Source organism: Malurus melanocephalus, unplaced genomic scaffold (genome assembly GCF_030028575.1).
Source record: "Malurus melanocephalus ecotype Western Australia unplaced genomic scaffold, MMel_1.1 scaffold_317, whole genome shotgun sequence".
NCBI lineage: Eukaryota > Metazoa > Chordata > Aves > Passeriformes > Maluridae > Malurus > Malurus melanocephalus.
The window spans coordinates 445597-468741 of record NW_026623549.1 but is presented as its reverse complement, the minus strand read 5'-3'; the positions used below and the strand labels follow the sequence as shown (position 1 = coordinate 468741).

The window sequence follows — 23145 nt, the reverse complement described above, 5'->3', positions numbered from 1 at the left end:
AATTTTATAGTCTTGTCTCTTCTGTACCTTTCTTGGATCATTAGGAAGGAAGTTTAACAAAACCTGAGTTGATACAGGGCTGTATGGTGCTGGCAACACCCCTGTTCTAGCCAGTTCTTTCATTATGGACTACTAGAGACTATATCACAGAAGCATGAACTGTATGGTATTGGGAAGCCTTCCCAGCTCCTGGTGAAACTGGACTAGGGAGCAAGTGTTTTCTAGGCTAAGCCAGGGAAGATGTAAATAGTTTGATATTGTACTGTACACCTTCTAGTAAAAAGAACAATCTGCGAGTCATTAGGTAACTACTAGAAGTCAAATGATCAAACCCACTGTCTACATTCTACAGAGTAAATCTGCATTATGACCAACAGAATGCAGAAACATCAGGCTTTACTTGCCTTTGTAGAGCACTCAGCCAACAGCTGTTAAACTATAATTACACTGTTCAGATGATAAGGGAGAAGACAAGGATGTTGCTTCTGCAAAATAATTGTTAAAACTGCCTTTAAAGTATAATAACTCAGTGCCAGGAAATTCCCATAGTAAAATGTACTGGTAAGAGCTTTTCATGATAGCTGCCCAACCACAGGCAGTGTTACAAGGTTATGTTCCCTAGATTAGAAACCCCCGGAAAGCAAAAAAAACAACAAAAAAAAAAAACCAAACAAACAAAAAAACAAACAAAAAAACCCCCAAAACACTGCCTTGGCTCACAGTATTTCCCACTGCATTGCTTTCTTTCATATGGAAACTCTTGGAACTCTAGCAGTTTACCAACTTTTCTTCTCAGATTGCAGTTCTGACCATCTTTAGTCATGTGAGACACTTTTTTTTCATTTTAGAACTATCAGGAGCAATTACAAGTGTCTTATTTGTACACTTACYTTCAGATATTTCTGCTTACAAAATGAAGGGTATGGGCAGTCATTTCAAGGATTGTTTTGTCTTTGAACTATCTTGTATTGACTTTCCAAGTCATCTGCAAGTCCCAGGAACTCTTCACCCCACATATCTTAATAACCCCTAGGAAGCAGTTCTTTCTGCWCCCTGAACTGCCATAAATTATGCAACTCTATCCAACCAGAATGAAAGATAGATTAGATTTTTCATATAATCTTAATGGTTTTTCCATATCCATCTAAAGATCTCCACTGTTTTAAAAATAGCTTGATTTTCACTTGGTTTTACCATTTGCTAGAATTCTATGTAAGCTCAGAAGTCACAAACTGGGATTTTTTTTTTCAATAAAACAGACGATTATGCAACCTTGCTTTAAGAGTGCTAGCAGAGCAGCAGCCCCATTGTGCTCTCTTAATAAGCCTCACTTTGGCTTTGATCAGTTTCCTGTGTTCTTTAGTATCATGTTCACATGYATCAGTCAACATAATTTACTTTCTCCCTTCATCCTTATTTGCTATTTCATGTAGATCAGAATGTGCACTGTATGAAATTAGTGATTGTTTTGTCCCAGCTCCTCCTTTTAGACTTAAGAGTCCCCGGTTGATTGCCAGGTGCACTGAGTTACCMAGAAAAAATCTGTAGTTTTGCTAATAAAGCACCTTCACAGAAAAAGGCATCTTGACCTTACCCGGGTTTTAGGTAGGGAGAGACAATAATGTGCCTTTTATGTCTGAGATAATTTGCAACAAAATTAGAGTTGTTGAATAATACCCCAAATGCATTGAAGGTGTGGAGCTACCTGAGAGCTATTGTGATGCTTATGCAATTTAAAATTCAGGTGTAGGCACTAGGAAGGGAAGAAAAGCAGCTTCCAAGTACTGTCCCTTCAAAGRGCTTAATTACTCATTAGGAATAACCATGGCAACAGTTACCATGCCCCATTAATCCATCACACAAGTGGCCAGCACCAGCTGCTTCAAGTTAAGGCRGAAGAGGACCCTGCATGAGAGTCTGTGTTCCTCTCACAGAAAATCCTTCTTTCTTAATCTAAAAACTCTTCARTGTATTTCATGACATTGCGTTCCCTGAGTTAACCATGTCCTATTAAAAGTAAAACCCATATTATTCTTAAAAAAATTAAGAATATATTTAAATGCACTAAATACATTTTCTCGTCTGCTCCAACCATTCACAATTTGTTAATGGTTGCATATTTTTTACAGGTTTCATTATTGTTTATACAACCAAAGTGCTTTTTTTCTTTTCTATTAGACTAAAAATTCAGTGYGACTTAGAAAGTCTTCATTTCCAGGAGTCTCTAGTAGTTGAGGGAATGAAAACTGGAGCTGCTTAACTGTCCTTAAACTGTGTGTATTGAGAACACAATGATACAAAACAAACTTCTTAAAACAAGATTTATTGGCACAAACATACATGTTACAAATGTCTACGATATTCTTGGAAAATATGTTCACCACTTCAAAAAAATCACTGTTCACAGAAAAGTACAGTAATATCAAACTTTGTAAGTCATCACAATTTCAGCATCAAAATGCATGCGTTTTATCATTTATAAATGAAATTCCACTGACCTCCAGGTAAAGCACTTTAAGAAATGTCCTGGTCTCCACAACATTATTTTTCCTTTCCAGATAGTTCCAATAAGGTGCAAATGGATTGTTTTCTGTAGAGGCACAAATCACAACTCCTTGCTCAGTATAGCTGAGTCTATGAGGTGAGAGATGCTGTTCTCAGCACAGACTTTCAGGTCCTGTCTCAGTGTGTTACTACACAGTTTAACACCACTGTGTGGCCTTTCAAAGAATGCAATTAGAGATTGGGTCTGGAGTTTGGGTTTTTAAAAGGGCAACTGAAAATTTATTTCTGATTATTCCTACTACACAAAGTAAAGCTTAAAGAATTACAAGGAAAGAGGTAGAAGAAAGGGTTTTGTTTTGCACTGCCATTCCATCAGCATTTGAAACAAGTGTGGCATTACCAAGGTGACTTGTGAGGAGAAAGAGTGATCTCAGCAAATCCTCTTCTTTCTTTGGTGCCAGTCTAGTAATTTAAAAGCCACTCAAAATTTTGTCACTGATCCCAGACAACACAGAACAAGGCTTTACCAGATATTCTGAATCTGATCCTATGCCTATGCGCAGTTTCAGTGTCAGAGAAGCAGGCTTCACACACACAGAGGGGAGACACTGCACTGATATCCTCAGCACAATCAGATCTGATTTAGTCCAACAGCAACAAGWGAGAAGGAAAATTTCTTGATGTCAATGGAAGTTCTTTGAAAAAGGGGGGTGCATTTACTTCCACTAAATCTGGATTTGATTCTAATGAGATCAGTGCACAACTGAAAAAAACGGCAAAACCGTAAACCACATGCACTTACAAAGGTGTTTCCTACACTTTTATCAGCCTTGGTAGGGCAGAGAACATATCCAATGACAGAATTTGTTGTAGAATCATGGGCCTTGGAGATTTTCAAAACTCATCAAGACAAAATCTGTCTAACCTGATTCAACTTCAAAGGCAGCCCTGCTTYGAGCAGGACATTGGACCAGGCAACCCCAGGGGTCTCTTTCTACTTAATTTTTTTATCATTCAAAGGTAAAGTTTTTCCTCTTGTGAATTAGAGCATGGTACAGATTCCATATCAGGCTTGGATTTAAAAAGGACAAATGAGGGTTTTTTTGTTGTGTTATACAGAAAATAGAAATTCACTATATGCTTAGGCACATGTTGAAATCATTTCCAGGACAGGGCATGCCTTGCTCTTCTCTATAGGCTGGTGAGTGTGAAATACTACAGGGCTGAACTGATTAYATAAACACCTCCAGAGGCTGCTCTTCTGGGTTAAGACTCAAGCATAAGTCATTAAGAAAAATACTAATTAGCTAGCTATGAACTCATTTCCTGCAATRAGCATAACAAGTTTATAATTAGAGTTCATATATTGCCACTTAGAGAACTTTTTATGCTGCAAAACAAACGAAAGGTTGCTCGCAACTGTTTCATCTGGCTGCTTCATGTCTTTAATACTTGGAAAGAGAGCATCTCRCCCAAATGGCAAATGCCTGTCTACATATATGAGCTTCTTTCAGAAAGGGGAAGGAAAAAAGGAGTTGTCAAATAAAAATTAACCTCTACAACAGTTGGTGCTTCCCCCTCAGAAGGTATTTTTGCAACAGACAAAGCATTTAAGTTTTTAAGTCCTACTCTCAAGTAGGAGGTACTAATTTCTGATCTTTCAGTTATGCTGATAAGCCTAATGTGAGTAATATTTTACCATGTTTGTGGTTGGGGGATGGATGAGGCTTTATTTACAAGACAAAATAATGATGTTTTTCATGACAAGTAGTGGGCTATCTGTAACATTTTATGTGCACACCTGTGAGTGTGTCATAGTAACATTAGCATTTTATTGTCTGGGGAAAAAGCAGACGGAACACAGATCGAATTTAGCTTTTCTAATGAGAAAAACAATATTCTTTTGTCTGTAGTTAGGCTTTGGAAGCTAGTTATTTGACTTTTTATAGCTGCTAATTGCTTAAATAATACTTAAATAATTAATAGTAAACTATATAGCCATAGTCTTCACCATACATTTCTACTTATATTCAGAATATTTTTTCCCTTTAGGTTTCATGAAAGGCTGAACTTGSATTATTTAGTAGCTTGCTAGTGGCAGAGTAGTCCCACTGATCAATGAATTTTCAGTTCCAGCCAAGATTACTTCCATTAATAAAGAAATTGTAGCAAACTTTCAAGTCTATTCCAATACTTTAAATATTAATAATTAAACCTCTGAAAAAAACTGTGCATCTATAAATTTGTAGGTCTATTATATGCACTATTTCCATCCTTGATCTTACAAAGAAAATAATTGTGGCTGCCATTATTTACTTGTACTTTAAACAAACTGCAATGTCTCGGGAGAAACTGATTTAATTCTTTTAATCTTTTCATTACAATAAGCTCAGACCACCACCATGTGTTCACATATATATGACAGGAATGTAATGGAATTGGCAAAGTGATTTTCTGTCCTCTCCTTAGACTGTTTATAGGGGGGCAAGCACAGGTACTGTAGTGGAACAAGAGTAAGCAAAACAATTATGCTGTGCCAAAAAGATTCCATTACTGAGACCAAATTGCTCTAGAACAAAATGGACATTCAGTCTGTATCTTTGCTGCACCAAGCACTCTGAAGTCCTGATTTGATTGGAGTTTCTTGACTACTTCTGCAGCTGCCAACAGCAGCATGACTTGGGATAGAATACCCCAAATGGTGTTTGCTACAAAAAATGCTACACCACCCTTCCTGCATGTATCTCCTGCATTTTTCAGAAAAAAAAACACTATCATCTGTCATCGTTCATTTTTAAGTATTTGAATTTAGTTTAATAGACAAGCACTGCTTAATTTTAATATACAGAAGGTGCTCTTATGAAAAGTAGTTTACTAATGTTGGTGATATTTCACTTAGACCATATCCCAATTTACTCTATTGGGATTACTACAATATCCTTATTTGTTGTTTCCTCTTTTTCCAACAAAACTAATGAAATCACTGTTACAAGAACTGTTTGATAAATTTAATTAAAATTCCATATTACAGTTTAAAGTACTGTAGCAAAATTGCTGTTGTTTAGCTTTCTTTTGTATCACATAATTTTGAACCAAATTAAGACCTAGGAGCCATATTGTGCCTCCAGTGTTCTCGACCAGAAACTGGAGGCTGGTTTGAGCTGGGCATTATGGGGAGGAGATTCTGCTTCAGTCAAGACCTAGCTGAGTTCTGGCTGAGAGCAACAATTACAGTATGGCAGAAGGCAGGGAGTCAAATCAGAGAGCAGAACAACCCTAGCCTCCATATACTGTGTTCCAAATACGGTACACTCCAAAACCACAAAGGCTTTCTAAGAGAACAGAAAGACACTTGAAGAATAATGGATAAGCCAGACACTGGTCCAGAAGACCTAAAGAATGGAGAAGGTTTTTTCCATAATTGTCTTTGTTGTTCTCTATGATATTTTCTCTTTGAGAACAAGTACTTTGCCCTTTTAAACTTACAGCACATGGYTTCTTTGGTTGAATAGAGTGTTATGTGCAAACCACGAGGCTGTATTCATGTTTTAAACCGGTGCAGGTTATGGTTTTGCTTTGGAGAGTTAGCAGATGTGATACAGTCATGACAGAATGAGGTTACTGCAGGAATGACTCATTGTTGAATAATCAAGTGTTTACTCCACCAAAACTGCATGTAACCAGACTGCCACAGTTTTTCTGCTTTATTCTAAGATGTAGCTTTCAAATGTCAGTGCACCAGGAAGGAAGGTAAACTCCTCGGGTGGCTCAGATCTCTTTATGCATGTGTTTAAAGGYAGAGAGTCTTACGGCTCTCAATGGAGAAGAAAAACTAATGAGCACATCAATTGAGACATACATTAATGAACTAAGGGAAATTACCTGAAGAGGAAAACAAAATCCTTTCTTGAAGCAGAATAGAGAAGAATTTCTGAAGTTGACTGCATGAAGAAAGAACAAGTGGTGTGAGGTTCTGGTTGGTTGTTTCCATACAATCCAAACCTAGTATCAGTACTGACAGTAATATTACCATATGAGAAACCTAGCCAATAATTTCTCTAGGTATAATTCATTTTTTTCAAGCTTTTAAAGGAGCTAATTTGAGGGTGCTTGTGCTGTCTCTTGCTCAAATGTATCTTGCCTAACAACAGGGACGTAAATCATGTGAGGAACAACTGATTGGAAGAGCATCTCAGTCTTCTGACTACACAGAGGGCCCAAAGGTTATGATCTGTTACAGGTCTAGAGTTCAGGTCAGGATGCAAATCCAGATCAAAGACTTTGAGGCCTTTCTCTAATACTCACTGTGTACATTGGGAGGGAGCCCAGTGCCTTATATGGCTGCTGTTTCAGCCCTCTTACCTGTTTAAAGGGCAGGAGAAGGGTTGAGATCGAAATCCTGGATCATATCCAAGTGCTCTCTAGGTTATTTGTGAAGGTCTACCATTAATGTGCAGTCAAGGAGCTCTTATTCAAAAAAACCCCTAACATCAGATTATACATATTTCTACAGTGTGGATAGCCTCCCAAGGATTAGAAAAAATTCACTCTGTAAAAGTGTGAAAGAATTGAGTAACATCAAGCTTCTAAAAGTTCCTGAAGTTTGAGTTTCCCATGGTAGATGTTCTTCTGAGAAGCAGACATTATCATTTTGCAGGTATGCTCTAATACAAATGTCAAGTCAGGAACTGGCTCTGAAGAGCTAAAATTCATTGTATTCAGATAAGTAGTCCAGCTGCTCATAAAATTAAATTAGGTGAAGCCCTGTCAGAGGAGAAGTGACATGAAAAATGCAGAAATGGTAGAATTTTCAAAGGTCTTGTTACTCAAAAGCCTAGCAGATTGAGGTTGTTCCAATTCGTTCCTTGCACAATCAATACTGTCCTGTTCTTCCCTCACTGTGAGTGTTTAAGTCACTTATTGCAGATCACTATATAAAAAGAAAAAAGCCAAATATTTTACTTGGCTGAACTTTTCCCAGGACTAACATTATGCAGGTTCCAACAGAATTAAAGTGCCAGCTTTAGAAATCCAACTGACTACATTCCCAAACCACTCTTTGTCATACAGACCCTAGGTAGCATTCAAAACCTTTATCAGATTCTCCCATCCTCCTTGTAATAGTATTGGAATAGGTTTGACTCTGTTGGATTGAYTGTGGTGTTACATAATGTTGTCAAGTGAAAATCAGGTCAACTACCCCATTAGGGCTTCCACAGGAAGTTCTGCCAAGCTCTGTGCAACAATGTTCTCAGGTTTAAAGGCACATCTGTGGTACTGCAAGGTGAGCTAAATTTGAGAGAATGCCTAATGCCCAAGCAGGGCCTCGCTAGCCTGTTGCTAGTGGATGCAAATAACACTTGTTCAAACTCAGAAGCTGATATATGATCATTGGCAAGCCAAGCTGCAACCATGGTACATGCACTGAACAGCTCTTAACAGCTCCTTGCAGCTATGCTGTGTGTGAAGGGCATCTCCTGCTGTACAGCCTCTGAGACGCACAGCTGGGGCCCAGAAAGCAGAGGAAGCGCTTCTTMCAAGGATGGAATATGAAGGTCTCAAACGATGTCTAATTCTGGATAAAGCTATCAAAAGCATTGCTTCCAGACAGAGTTCAGTTTGGTCCCCAAGGTGGCAGTGGCCTTGGGGTCCCCTGAGGGTTTGCTGGGCAGTCACTCAAAGGAAGCTCTCTTGTGATGTTTTACCAGCCCAAGGGAAGAGCCTAGGCAGTAGTTAGTGAGGAAAAGCAGGAGCTGAAATTCTACCCTGTAGYTGAAATTCTAATCAGTGCTGACTGAGCAAGAATGACTTAAACTTTTAGAGGAAAATTTGCAGACAGGCAGTTGTAACTGCACGGACATTTAAAATGTAGAAGCAGTAAGTGGAAAGCAATCAATCCTGGCTTCAACACAAATAAGATCTCCAACTGTGTTTATACAGATTGTCCTCTGCACTGGTCTACACATATRTGATGCTGTTGCACAATCTATGACCCTGCACAGTTCCATATTACCATATTCTCCTTGCTGAAGATTTAACCCTCTGCAAGAGCAGTTCAGGCTCTGGGTCTGTGCATCAGGGAAAGACACACTTGTTCATGCTTCCTGGGCTGACTTAGAAAGGTTATGTGGCTTATCTTATTACAACCAACCACCACAGCACAAGTAGTAGCAAACATTGAGCATTCACAAGCATACTATGAAAAACTTTGTAAAGTTAAACATATTAATTTAGCATATTTAGTATCACACAGGAGGAAAGAGTCTCTTCACAAACATTCTATGACCCACTAGATGGTAGATTGCTTAACTCTTTGTTGCAAATTCTCACTAATTTTAGCAGTCATCCCAATTAGTTTTSAGAGAGAATGGGCCCACATTCCACAGACAGCAGTTTCTATTCTCCACTCTCACTGAAAGGTCCCACTTTGATTGTTAATTTGCTTGAACTACATTAGCTGCGAGGATGTCAGCTTTGCATCCTTGTATCACTTTCCCTACAGTTTTCTTTGGGATCTTTGCATGTTTGTAGCTAGAGAATTCAAACTCTTCAATGTGTATTTATGGTCCTGTCAGCTGAGTAGTCAGTTCAGCCTCTCATAGGAGCAGGAACATCTACATTAAGGCTCAGTATCAGCATATCACCTTACTGATGGCACCAACTCTCAATAAAAGCTACCTTCATCTCAGGAGTCTTTTCAGCAGAGAAGCCCTGTGAGGATTAAGCCATGCTAAACATGGGTGTGGGTGGCAGGGTCTCACGAGAATTCTTTCAACAGCAGCTATCCAATTACCTTAGCACTTTAATAATGGTCCTGAAGCTGGATGGCTTATTCCCCTACCAGTGAAAGCTCAATTATACATAATAGTTGTGTCACCTCATGGTCTTCATCACATGGCCCTTCATCACTGCTCAGATTTTTGTCTGGCCCATGAGGATTTCAGAATTGTTTATTTTCTCACTCACCTGAAGGACTGAAGTGAACAGGGCATACCAGGGAGTCCAGTATCACATTAGTGACTTTGAATATTCATTAAGACCAGGACCACTTAGGACTTAATGATATGAAACAGTACATGTGATTATGAAACAGTAAATATTTAGGGAAAATACTACTGGAACCTTTCAATTGATCATTACTTATTCTCTTTGCAAAATTCTACTTCAGCTCAATTTGTACATAGATTCATAACAACAAACTGGTCTGGGTCTCAATTTTTTTTAACCTAAAAATGTCAAGAGAGATACTCCACAGTGGGAATATTTAGACTATTATTATCTCTGTTTCTATTCCCTAATTGAATTACAGACAAAAAAACCCTAACCCGCAATTTTATTTTTAATTCCATGAATTCTTTCAGAAATTCTGAAGGAGTTATCCTAAAAGACCCTTTTCTGAATTTCCTGGCTCAAAATTTGATTAATTCWTTTTTAGTTTTGTTAACGATGATTAAACTATTCACTGTTTTAAAAAGAAAGAAACAAGAAATTCACAAGAGCATACAACAACTTTCTCTCAAGCCACAATATATAATTTCCATTAATTACATCAAATGTTAGTTTAAATTAATTGAGTATAATAGGTATCTCAGCTGAGCACTTCACAAATATGACACTATAGTTTATGAACTATCTACATGCACAAATTAAAAATATTTTTTAAAAGCCTATTAACACACTGTTTTGAACAGTGTTCCTCTTCTCCAGGAAAGCATTGCTAGGCACCCCTTTCTCAGCCTCTCCACTGTTCCCCCCTCCTTTCTTCCTGATTTTTGAACTATCCTCACAGTGGGGACCATTTCTGCAAACTGGTGCAGAGGCAGCTTCCTTCAACAGACCTGGGAAGCCACAGACATCACCAAAGCTGCTCATGTACTTTAAGTTAGGGTCTAACTATTGGGGACTAGCATTCAAGAGATGTCCTATGAAATCTGACAAACAATGCCTTGAGTCTTTAGCAAGAGACTGGATCYGAGTCATTTGTGATGCTTGTGTTATCACTTTTGTGTTTCACTTGGCTTTTTCAAGACTGTGCTAGCTAATCCTTTTTGGTTGTTATACAGTTTTCTTTCCAGCTTTTAAATTGAGGCCATCTTGGTTGTTCAGAACACCATGAGGTGTTTTCCATAAGGAAAAAATTAAATCCATAAAAGATGATAAACCAGTCTTATTTATTTTCTGCAGACAATGTTTTTAGACTTGTATTCTACATCTAATCTCAAAAAAATCTGTGTTTGGTTGGCTAAGTTGAAATATGATATCTTACATGAATACTTGTAGGTATCACTCTCTTCGATGGGACTAGTAGATACTACCTCAAAAAGTTACATCTGACAATGGATTTTGCCATCCARCTTTAGGAGCTCAGATTGAGAATTTTGGCCCTAATGTTTCCTGCAACCTTAGGTTTGGGTCTAATCCATCTGACAGTGTCCCTTTGAACAGGAGCTTTCCCATAGCTGCATTCTCTGATTCTGAGATGTTGTAGGATGCTTTTCGTATACTACAGTTTCTGAAGGTCAGTGCTTACACATTTTAAGACACAGTGATTAGACAGTGTATGGAACTACTTGGCAGTATTTAGCTGGTACAGTTTCTTGTGGAAACAACAGAATTCCAAAATACACCACACTGAATGCTTATGGGTTATTACAAGCAAAAATCCCAAGACACCGGGAATTAAAAAGCGGAGTTCAACAAAGGAACACTGATATCGTCGGTTGATATGAACAAAGTTGTGCCAAGTCTTCCTTCTTTCCTTTTTCAAGTGGAGAAATAAACTGGGAAATGAAGCAGAAGGAAAGAAAGATAAAAAAAGGACAAAAACCAACAGTTATTACAGAGTTACTCTTGTGCTTTATCTTACAGAAGCGTAATGTGATGTCAGAGAATTGCAAATATCTTTAGCACTTCTTAGTTTAAATGACATGACATATCTTGCATGCAATGTTCCTTCCTAGCAGTCATGGGGATGCTACTCCTCTGTCAAAAGGCAGGATAGCCATTCCACCACCCATGGTAGCCTGTTGCTGTGAGGAATGACTCAGTTTATCTGCACCTATAGCCAGCCCTTGTGGAGGGTATGACCTCATTCCCATTCAATTCACAGACTGGAAAAGTCATGCAGGCCTTGTATTAACAGCACTTGGATGCTTGATGTCTATTGGATTCAAACATATACTTGAGAGCTATGTAAATAAATACAGCATTGAGTTAAATATACAGGGTCCTGCCTGAAGCTGCATCCTTAAGGCACTTACTACAGAAGAATCAAATAGACTGAAAAAGTAATTKGAACTACACTTAAAAATCTCACTGACCTGGTACTAGATCTCACTTTGGTGAGCCAGAGCCTGGGTTGAACAACGCGACACTCAAGTTTGTGATTATACACACTAAACTCAATATAATGCATGTCAAACAGGCTTTTTAAAGTTACCAGGTATTTAACATTTTAAACCAGGAGTGAAAAAATGTTTTTACTTCTATATATTTCAGTCTTAAACTTCTGCGGAGGAGTTATGAGCTATCTCGACCACTTTTTACTTTCATGTTAAGATTCACATAATGCTCAGTTATATATACACAGCAATTAGCTCAGCATCTTCCTTTATCTGGCTGCTGCACTAGACTGCAGAACAAGGGCCAGTCTTTCTCTTGAAGCCAGTTGCCTCGAGTACCCAGTTAATATAGTTAATTAATATCTAACCATTTCCCATTCTTRCTGTAACAGTGTTACGAAACCCTGAATTATTCTGGGTCACTCTGATGCCAGCATTCATAAGGCTAATAAACTGTCACATGTATCTCATTCCATTTAGTCATGTTTACAGGTGATTCTGGTGATTCTGTAAGCCTTCTTTACAGGAGCAACAGAGGAAAATGGAAACATGCTGAATATGAGGCATGTAATTTGAGAGCTGGGAATTAACTCATATCCACAGTCTAGCCTTCTGGTGAATCTCTTCTGGGTTACTACCTGCATTGTCTATCTGTAGAAATCTCCCTTTTAGGAGTTAATGCCWTATTACAGTTATGTCACGTAACAGCTGTTGCTAACACAGGGTTACATAAATAAAATGTTCAGTTCCTGTCATTACAAGATCCCTGAGTCCCAACCAGCATGACTGCTATTATTCATTCACAGCTAACTTTCCTACAACAAATGCATGGAACGAGATGATATTTTAAGCAAAAAAAATCAGCGAGACTTCAGGTCATCTTTTAACAACATTTGGGCATTCAAAATGTGAAAGGATCTACAGAAACATTGACATCTCAAATTCTAGCTGATATGGTGGGAACTAGGCCCCTACATGCTTTAAAAAAATTCATCCAATGCTTATTTGCCTGTGTGTGCCTTCATCCTCTTTTTATAGGCATGAGGTATTTCAAGAATTACTGTTCTTAGAAAACACCATGACTGTGGCACTCATCATAATGAAATGAAGATCTCTGAGACTGCATAAACAATTATTTAAAATATAAAAAGGGAGAGCTTTTAATCCTAGTGAAAGTTATATAACATGCTAATGTAGAAAACATTAAAYGTCAACAAATTCTGCCAATAGGTGTCCAGGGCGTTTGCAGTAATTTGCACTATAAAAGCACTAGAAGGGAAATTTCACAAATTAATTAGTTTAAATATTTTATATCCTTTTTTTTTGTTGTTTTGGTTTTTAATATATCAACCATTCTTAAGTTCACAAGCTATTGAGATCATAAACAAAAGAGAAAGAAAATTACTCACTTATAATTATAATGAGAATGACTGCGCATACTACACCAAGGATGATCATCATCTATAAAAAGAAAGTTATAAGAAAGAAAAACAGAAAGTCAGGTTTTCACATGAAAGACATTAACCTCTCATTTTTTTTGCTTTTACTTGGTGACTCATTCCTCACACTTTTAAATGCTGTAAAGATTCATTAAGGACCCGAATTTAGTGTCGGTTTCAAAACCAGCTGCCCACCAGCAATGGACAGAGCCTCTTGGCAAAGACAGCCAGTTCTTGCCCTTCAGCTAAATATGCAGTGGACAACCTCAACCATTTCTAGCAGTGAAGAAAAATTTAATTTCCAAAGTAAAACAACACTAGTGGCTGGGTTCACACATTATGGCCGTGTACAACTTTATACCAGAGTCACTTGATCACTTTTCCCCATGTTCCTGAAGTCWTTGAAGAGGCAGCTGGAGATGTCTAAATCCCAGCAACTATTTGGGCTGCTTTGTGTGCTTGTGAGAGGAAGCCTATGCTAGCCGGAACAGTTTCCAGCATGGTTTCCAGCACGTTCTCCTGGAAATAGCTCATGGCAAAGCAGGAGTCTGTGGCTCTGAGAATCACTTGAGATTCACTGAACACTAACGAGCCCTCCAGGGATGCTGCAGTCCAGTTGCATTATTACCCCACTGAGTAGAAAGGCTGAAAAACAACAAACAAGTCAAAGCAAGGCCTTTGTTCCTCCTAACATATGTCTGGAAAACTGAGCCAGCCASTGACTTGCAGGAGATTTTCTTTTTATTTCTTCTGTCTCTTCAACAGGCTAAAGCAGGAAGGGACAATGAAGAAAGGAGAATGAGGGTAGGTTTGAAGGTCTAGTGTAGTGCAGGTCATTGCAGTCACATGGGTGAACCTAACTCAAAATCTGTGCCTGTAGGTCCCAAAAGCCCTGCTTCCAGCACTTCTAGGCATATCAGGTGGGCAGCAGCTAAAAKAGTCCCAGAGGACCTGCTCAGTTGAATTTCTAACCTAGATCCTCTTATTTCTGGAGTGTTTGTACATGTAGTTTACCTAGAAGATTTTGCCTTGCTTTACATTTCATAGCACTGTGGCATGAAGAGACAAAGCAAACAACAGACTAGAGTGGGATACGTGTGGGATTCTCCCTTGGGAACAGGTGGTTTTATTTGGGTGGACATCAGTAGCCAGCGCAAATGGAAATGGAGCTGAACTTTAGGCATAGTGTTCCTGTTGGTGGTGCATGAGTAGAAAKGAGCAAATTCATAGGCCTCAGATGRGTAAGAGGAGAYRTTTCCAGGTCCAAAAYCCAYARTTACTGGAGAAGGTCGGAAAAAGCAAAGGAAAGTGAGATTTCCTCTGCTCTTGGGAAAGGATTAGTCTTTGAAAACAGCAGAGAAGGCGTCTGGTTGCTGAAAGTCCTGCTTTGTCCTAACCAGCTCCTCTTTATAAGAGAGAATAATTTCCTCCCTCCTCACAGCAGTTTGTGGAATTCTGTTTATAGTTTACCATCCTGAAGRAAAATCAAAAGGCTGATGATCCCCACAAGGAAAAAGCTTCTTTTATCTCACTACTAGAATTCACTGCACCTGGCCAGGTTCACACAGAGAACTGACATGAATTGACATGGAATGCTTTCCCATCCCTATTTGAAGAAACTAATGAAGCATCAAAAATTGCACTACATTTTATGTACTGCAGAAATTATGGGTTCTGGTAAAGAACAAAGTTGCTTGACTTACGGAGCCTAGAGGTCAAGGCTCTCTTTCTCTGCATGGCAAAAAAGATGATTCAGAGGTGCCATCCTGCAGGCAAAGTCCCACAAATGCAAGTGAAAGTAATTCCTGCCTTGAAGGGATTCTCAACAAGAATTTCTATTCCTTACCTTGCAATTTTTCCACCAGTATTTCCTCTTCAGTTTGGCTGCACTGGTCTCAAACTGTGAGGCACCTGCTTGCAATGCATCTGCCCGGTTGTCGAGCTCCGACAGCTTCTGGTCTCTTTCCAGCACCTTGTCCACRTTCATTCTCATGATGTCAACCACCTGCAAAGGCACAGACACACMTGAGACTCCTTGCATAGGAAAGCTGAAGGGTGTCTGTCTGTTGACACCCTGAAATATCCCACATCATCCTAAAGCCAGCCATTTGCCATTATGATGTGTGATGGTATTGCCTGGACAGTGCCCCAAACCCCAGTTTATGGAAACACACCCAGTGAGAACAAAGTGAGCTCAGCTAGGCTATGCTCAGATGCCTTTTAAGGTAGAAAATAAAGAGACATCATGAAATACCATAGTTGATTTCATTAAAGTTTTTKATTTCTTTTAGCCAAAAAATACAGATACAAAAACCTGATGAAGATCTTTATAYCACAATTTGGTTGACATCACTAAGGACAAGCCATTATTTTCCTTATACATTTAATATCTTCCTTATCTGAACTAGAGAAATTAGCTAGATAAGGCCACTTTWAAGGGAACTGTAAGCATTTCCTCACCAAAGAATTTTCTCATTCTGCAGATCTTTTTGGGTAAAATGACTTCTCAGCATTATTTGAAGTCCTGCTTGAAACTGGAGGAGGAGAACTTTTTAACTGAGAGAATTCTGTCTGAAGAGTAGCAGAGCTGAAGCTGTCTTATTGAACAGCCTTGAAATAGGTAAGGGCTGTTCATACCTATATTTTATACATTGAGTAAGATTAAAATCCTCTTCTTGCAAGCCAGCAACTAGACGGAAATCCTGTAGAAATTCACCACTAATGCAAATGTCAGACAGTGTAMCAATCTCAGTGAAGTTGTGTCCAATTATTCTATCAGTGAATGAGGCTGATGGTCTGTTAATTCTCATACTCGGTAATAAGGAATTCCATGTTATACATATTTAATAYAATTTAACTATTATCTGAAAAATCCTGACTTATTAAAAACATGCATTATTCAAATACAGTGAAATGAAATTGTTAGTGAAAGAATCTTTAAAAGGACTGGTAGAAGGTCTCAAAAGATTTATTTCACTTTACCAAACCTAAACTAAAATTAAATGCTTTGGGCAATCCAAATATTCTTACTTGCTTTTCCAAACCAAAACCTTCCAATCATTTATCTTCGCACAAAATAATAATAATTTTTTTACATTATTCATTTCACAGCTAGTATTTAGCTGAATTTTATCTTTGCACAATGTCATTTCACAGCTAGTATTTAGCTGAATTTTATCTTTGCACAATGATTTGTAGTGAAAATTTTAAACTATTTGAAAATGCTGAAACAAAATACTATTTCTTACCCATTCTCTTAATTTTTTTTTTCTTTTGGCTCAGAGTTACTTATCGAATCTAACCTGGCTGCAGTGAACACTTGTTGAGATGAGATTTTATTTTTGTCAAAAAAATAAATGTTTGCCTGGGCCTATATTAGAGAAAATAACCTCTAAGATGTCTAGAGGAATCAGATGAGAAAACCCAATAGGGGTATAGCTGAAATACTATATCGGCATTGGTATAGCATTAAAAATCTCAGTGATACCGCGCAGACCCAAGGTTTCCTGCGGAGCCGGGCTCGGAGCGGMGCTGGCCGTGGCTCTGCTGCCACCTACGGGTGACATTCCCGCACGACGGGAGGAAAACCGGCCCGGACAGATCGGGGAGAAAAGTCAAAGCAATGCTCACAGCCCGGACCTGCAGGGTTCCAAACCAGCGTCACCTCAGTGACCTCACAGTGCTGGAAGTGCCGCTTTGCCTTCCTTGGCTATTCTTGTACTGTGATTKACCTGTTAAACACGGATCTGCTGACCATAGAAAACCTGTATTAACTGCAGCCTTCTCTCTCAAATGGGAGGCAAAACCCCCATGAATCCTGATTTTCACCCACATCATCCTCAAATCCAAGAGCTACTCATTGTTCCCTCAAACTGGCCAAGAGTTCCTGTRAAGTTTTCATCATCTTCACAAAAAACACGTTTTCATGGGTCTGAGTGGAAAGTGTCAGAATACAGAGTATCTTAAAAACAAAGTAATGGTTCACTATCCTCACTGATGCCATCTCCATTGACCTACTTGAAGAGCCTCAAGTATCTGACAGTCATCACTCATTTTTAGACAATGAATAGCAATTAGTTTTCATCTTTTAGGGACAGTTACTTCTGTGATCACTCACATAAACAATTACAGGACCACCATGATGTAACATGTTCAGGACAAGAAGTTTATTTCATTATTCTGACCCAAGAAAAAGGCTGAAATGTAATATTTCTTTCCCCACTGGAAGAGACACTCCACTAACATCAATGAAAATGAGTGATAGAGAACCTAGTCTAGACATTTCTCTAGCCATAGGACGTTGTGAACACATCTCAGCATCAACAATGGGGAGATTAAAGAGTCACTATTGCAGATTTTCAGCAAACAAAAGGTTCTCAAAAAGACAAAGCCCATTTTGACAGGTGTATTTCATTCAACTTAAGAAAYGCATTTGAGTTGAAAATGCTGAGGTCTCTACTTTTGAAGCTKTTGAAAATAGAGCCCTATAGGCATRTAAGTACATATTTTCTAATGTTTATTTTATCAAATTCACATTTAAGAATCACACAAGCCCTGTGCACTTCACCGTGGACAGTAGGCAATTAGTTACTTAGGTCTTTGGAGGGGTTTAAAATAGTCTTTCCTYAATACCCAGCACACAAATCCTCACAGCAGGTGTGCAAGGGTGTTACAGCAGCCATGTTCTGCTGATATCCTTAAGGACTGTACCCACGAGCAGTGGTGTGCTCACTATTCCCATTCCCAGAACACTGAGATGGACACTGGCATTACAGCCAAGGCGTGACAACAATTTAAGAATCCAAGCTGGAACAGGCACTTAGTCGTCCAAGATCAACAAAAGGGGGATTTGTTAAAGATGCTGTTATGACATCATGTGTGGGTGCCTTTCTTTGGGAATAAATGGTGATGAATAATCAATAGAGTTCTGGCTAATGAACACAGCCCTCAGCTGCTCAATTCTCATGGTTTTCATCTATCTATGAGAAGTTGATGGTCTGTGAAACAGCCTGTGAAATTAGCRTCTAACCTTTAGGAGTGCAGGAACACATTAGAAGAGCTGCTTCCACTATGATATTTCCTCCTAACCAGACTGATTGGRAGGAATTCCTGAACTGGCACCAATGCCCACATTTATTCGGCAGAACTGTTACTGGTACAGGGATGTTTATATTCAGAATTTCTCTTGGACTGTCTGCCTCCTCATAATTGCCATCCTTTCAGAAACCTCATTTCCTAGATCCACTGCCTTCAGACGAGCAGGAGTCACCCAAGGGAGGAAACCAACCACAGCAGCACCCTTTTTGGTGAACAACAGATCACTGGGAGCCCACTTACCTCATCCACCTGGGCCTGTGTCTGCTGCAGCCGCTTGTTACTGGACACATTGCTCACAGGAGGGGGCCCTGCAGCCCCTGCAGCACTGGAGGGACCCTGGGTAGAAGCTGGAACAGACCTAGATCAAAACCAGAGAACATAAGTGACTGAAACTATCTTGTTCACTACCCCTTTTTTGGAACTTGTAAAAAGTACCTATCTCTTCAAAGAWTTTTTCCATTATTTCAACTCATATTTTCCATTCCTAGACACAATCCTACTGCTCCATTCCTTCCCATACCACAATCAGTTTTCACATTATTGTTTATAAGRCTTGATCAAGCTCTTCTGCCTCCCTTGCTACTTTTTAAACAGGAAACAATTCAGATTATCTACCCTAAGTTAGGCAAATGGCCAAACTGATCACAGGTCTGACTAGAAGGGCAGAGCTTATGTCCCATTAAGGAAACACACACTGCTCTGAGCACTTTGTGTTAAGGCACTAAGAGCCAGGGCTGTGGCCCTGTCTTCATCCTCAGTGTGCTGAATAAAACACTCCCCTGCCCCTTGGTGTTTGGACTTAACCAAGTAAAGATAAAGAATGGAGAGGAGAAAGAAATGGAGGAGGAAGTGGGGGTGAGAATTGCACACAGAATGGGGATAGCCATCTTTGGCATTCTGCAATGCTCAACCACCCCACCTGTGGTCACCAAATGCCCCACCAGAGGAGCTTAATGATCTGCCACAGACCCTATTCACTGTAGCAATGCCATGAACAGAGCCCTGATCTTCTGCAGATCAGCTCTTCAACACTGGCTTTCTCYAGCTTGCTCTAAAACAAAGGGCAAACCAAAGAGTCTTGAAAATCCAAGAACAGATCTAGTCTGTCTTGGAGTACGAGTTTGTGCAGACAAATCACCCTGCCAGCCTGAACAAGGTCCCTAAACCTTAGCCAGTCACCCTTCACACCCACACTTTAACCTGTGAAACCTCACCTCTTCTTTCAAGGGACCCCTCGTGCTTCTTCCCTCATGGAAATAAAGCCCTTCCTGAACTGCAGAGGAAATCCCTAAGCATGTGAACTGAAAAATATCACAAATCCCACTCATGAATTACCAATGCCTTCCCACAGTGACAGACTGAGAGAACACAGTGTTTCACTGTGAATCATTCCCTTCTACATCCTGGGGTCTGATTAATGCTGCTGGAATTATGGCCTCATTAATACACTGTCAAAGCGCCTGGGGGCCCTAAAGTTAGTTCTCAAAAGGTACCTTAAGCTGCAAAATTCATTTTGACAGTATTGCCTGAGGGCTGAGATCCCCGAGGATAGTGCTGACCCTCAGAAGCTCCCAGAGATGGAGCAGCTGTTTGCAGACCTGCAGTGCTGCTGTAGCTTACACTTCACTTTTTAACTGTGGGTGAGAATGTAATTAGCAAGCTTTAGCTGAAAGAAAAGAAATTGAACCATGCACTACTTGCTCATCCTTTGAGGACTTCACAGCCACCACTAAAAACATAAAAACAGATGCTGCTGCCACCTGCAACAGAATCACTCCCTCGATGGCCATGGGCCAATAAATCCAACAGGATTTATTCTGAGTTGTCACAAAGGATCAAAATCTGACTATAATGTACATCRCAGTCACACAACAGAAAACAAGTTCTCCCTGGAGCATCAACAACTTCAAAGGGAGATCCTGGTACAACAACAGAGCTAAAAYTGAAATTGTAAAACTTCTTTGCAGTTAMGGAAGTAAATAGGCATTTTCCCAATCAACACAAGCAGACTCTTTCCTATGGAAACACTGCGTCATTACTACAAACGTTAAGAGAACTCCTTTCTTGAGTTTTGCACTGTTAGAATCCCAGGGACTACAGAAGGGGAGTGTGTGAGAAGAGTTTTTCCCTGCCACATGTTTTGCTGTAAGCATAGCTTATAAATGCAGTGATGTTCTTGGTCAGAGCTAYGAGATAACTCCAAAGTTTGGAGCTCTGCCATGCACCTTTTCTGCCTAGTAATTCTCATCTTTTTTTTTGCGCCTCCCAAGCTGTCCTTAAAATGACTTGACATACAGTAGACACTTTCAAGGCTGTTCTCTTCCAGCATTCTTGCTGCCATCTAATTTGGTTTCAACTGCGTTTTCTGGGGCTTCTCTGCTCTCTGTATAAGGGAGAAAAGGATTGGAAGAACGGGTGTTTTTTACAGCTGCCCTGACCATTGAGCAGGAGTAACTGTAACCACCAAAGAGAGATGACAATCTTTATGCTAAGGCACAGCAAGCTTGTAATTAACATACCCATCTTAATTAATTACCTAAAATCTAATTCCAGKGTAACCAGAGCTGGGCACTGCCTGCAGTGCAGAGCTACTCTTTCCAAACCTTTTGTCTCTGGAACTGTGTTCTTCTTACATAGAAAGAGCAGTGGCCTTGCTCGCAGGCTCCAGGGTCAAAGCACTGAGCTGCCCCAAAYAGAAGAGCACTCACCCAAAGAGAGAGGGACAGCACAAGTTCCCAGACAGGCTCAATAAATYCAGTCCCTAAGCACAAGGCTTTAATGCCACCAGCAGCTCTCGCAGGTTACCAAGGCAGGAGCCCTGTCCTGTCCTGTCAACATGCAATATCCAAAACAAACACAAAAGACAGCTGCAGCCCCTCCTGGCCTCCCAAGGCACTTCAGAACAGGACAGAGGGGGCTCCGTGCTCTGGCTCAGCCCTATCAGTGTGAAGAAAGTATCCTGGGAAGAAGGCAGCAGCTCACTGTGCTAATGTGGCTCCAGTCACACACAGCAGCCATTAAGAGTTTGTCTTTAAACTTAAGTTTTCAGGTAAAGAAAGGAGCCAAAGGCCTGCATCACTTGAAAGCACAGACATTCTCTGCGATATATTARTGCAAAATTCTAGAATTAAAGTCCATCTTACATTTACATAATTCTTCCTGCTTTTACATAATTCTTCTGTTATTGCCTCTGTACCATGTCGTATCAGCTTATAAYTTCTCAGAAGTAATATTCAAAGACATTTATGCAAAAACATTAGCACTATGCTATAGAAGCTTCCTTTTGAAATACATGAAGCATCAAAACTTTAAAGTTTAATTTCTCATGGTCTGGCATGATTTTGGGGAGCTGCAAAAGGATGCAAAATCCATACAAAATCTCCATCACTGGGCCCCTAGCCATCAGACTTGTGTACCTTTTTTAAGAAAAGAAAAAAATTACCATTGGTGCTGAGAACCTTCATTCCCAAGAACAAGTCAAATTAATTTTAAAAGTGGAACAAAATTCTATTATTGTTGGTGAAAAAGAGTATGAATCCCTAGCAAATACCCTTAAATGGCAGCCACTCTGTGACGTCAGAGCGCTGGAATACACTCTGGGACAGTGATGAGTACATTTACTTCAGGACAACTGCACCACTTGCTTAGAGCCTCAACAGGCAGGTCAGCCTTTATATAACRTTAGTTCCATCCCCACAGCCAGATTTGGTCCAGTTAGCACATGAGCAACCCGACTGACTGACAGCAGTGCAGGGTCTGTGTGTGCAGCTACCTTGGCAAAAACATCCAGGGACTATCTGAGTGATTCAGCAGAATGGTCTCAGCTGACTCAGACATCCTCAGTTCTTCTAGCTGGGCCTGAAACTGGTGGGTCAAATTCATGACTAAGGGATTTGTCATCTCGCTTAGATGTTTTGGAAGCAACTTGCTATTTACATCTGACAGTTAAAGGGAGCTACAACTCTAATTAAAAGAGAATTGGAGATACCCAGTGTTACTGTTTTGCATTTCAACACTGTCTGAAAGAATATTAAGGACGATTGTGTATCTAATATTTTGGGAAAACATCTGACACACACTTTCATTTTTGTTCATATGTGTGAGCTACATAGCAGAGTGTTTYCACTTAGTCAAGCTAGGGAAGAGAAGGACCTCCAAGGCTGCTTTCAGCATCTTCTTTTATCCATCCAAAGTGCTTTTTAAAGCCACCAACTACAGGACATAATCCCTTCAAATTCTTTATCCTAACAACACTGCAATAAGCTAAGGAAAAGCTATTATCCCCACATATGGCTGGGAAACAGGTATAGGGAGATTAAGTGACTTGTTCCATGGCACAGCAAACCTGTGGCAAAGCAGCCCAGCCCTCTTCATTGCCATCCTTTTTCTCTTCTCCAACTACTGACTCAAGTCAAAGCTCACAGCCTATTTCTAATAACAGGAGTTATTTTCTGCCCCTCAGACTTAAATAGTGTGAAATGTAGTTAAAGCTTATAGCACAAGGAAAGTGAGAATAACATCAGACAGCTTTAGGGGGTGTCAGCTGGCAAAAGCTCAGGGGAGGGGCAGTGGATTTGCATCAATGCAGCAGATCTGACTAATGACTCCTATCCCCAAAAATGAAATTAAGTAGGCCATTTTCTAAGAACCCCAGTCTGAGTCCTCTTTCTTCAAAACCTTTCCCTGATGTTCAAATGAAACAAAATTGCACTGCCTCTCTTCCTTTTTTTTTTTTTTTTTTTTTTTTTTTTTTTTTTTTTTTT

The 23145-nt window shown here is 39.7% G+C and overlaps 1 protein-coding gene across 1 annotated transcript in view; it reads right to left on the bottom strand.

Moving 5' to 3' along the window:
* Positions 1 to 2313: 2313 nt before the first annotated feature.
* LOC130580166 (vesicle-associated membrane protein 2-like) overlaps positions 2314 to 23145 on the bottom strand; it is a 49882-nt gene continuing 29050 nt past the window's right edge. The window contains exons 2-5 of the mRNA XM_057377493.1: positions 18623 to 18740; positions 15132 to 15290; positions 13256 to 13307; positions 2314 to 11285 (exon numbers count right to left, since the gene is read on the bottom strand). Of these exons, the coding sequence (XP_057233476.1) occupies positions 11269 to 11285; positions 13256 to 13307; positions 15132 to 15290; positions 18623 to 18740 (346 nt within the window). The 3' untranslated portion in view covers positions 2314 to 11268. The remainder of the gene's footprint in view (positions 11286 to 13255; positions 13308 to 15131; positions 15291 to 18622; positions 18741 to 23145) is intronic.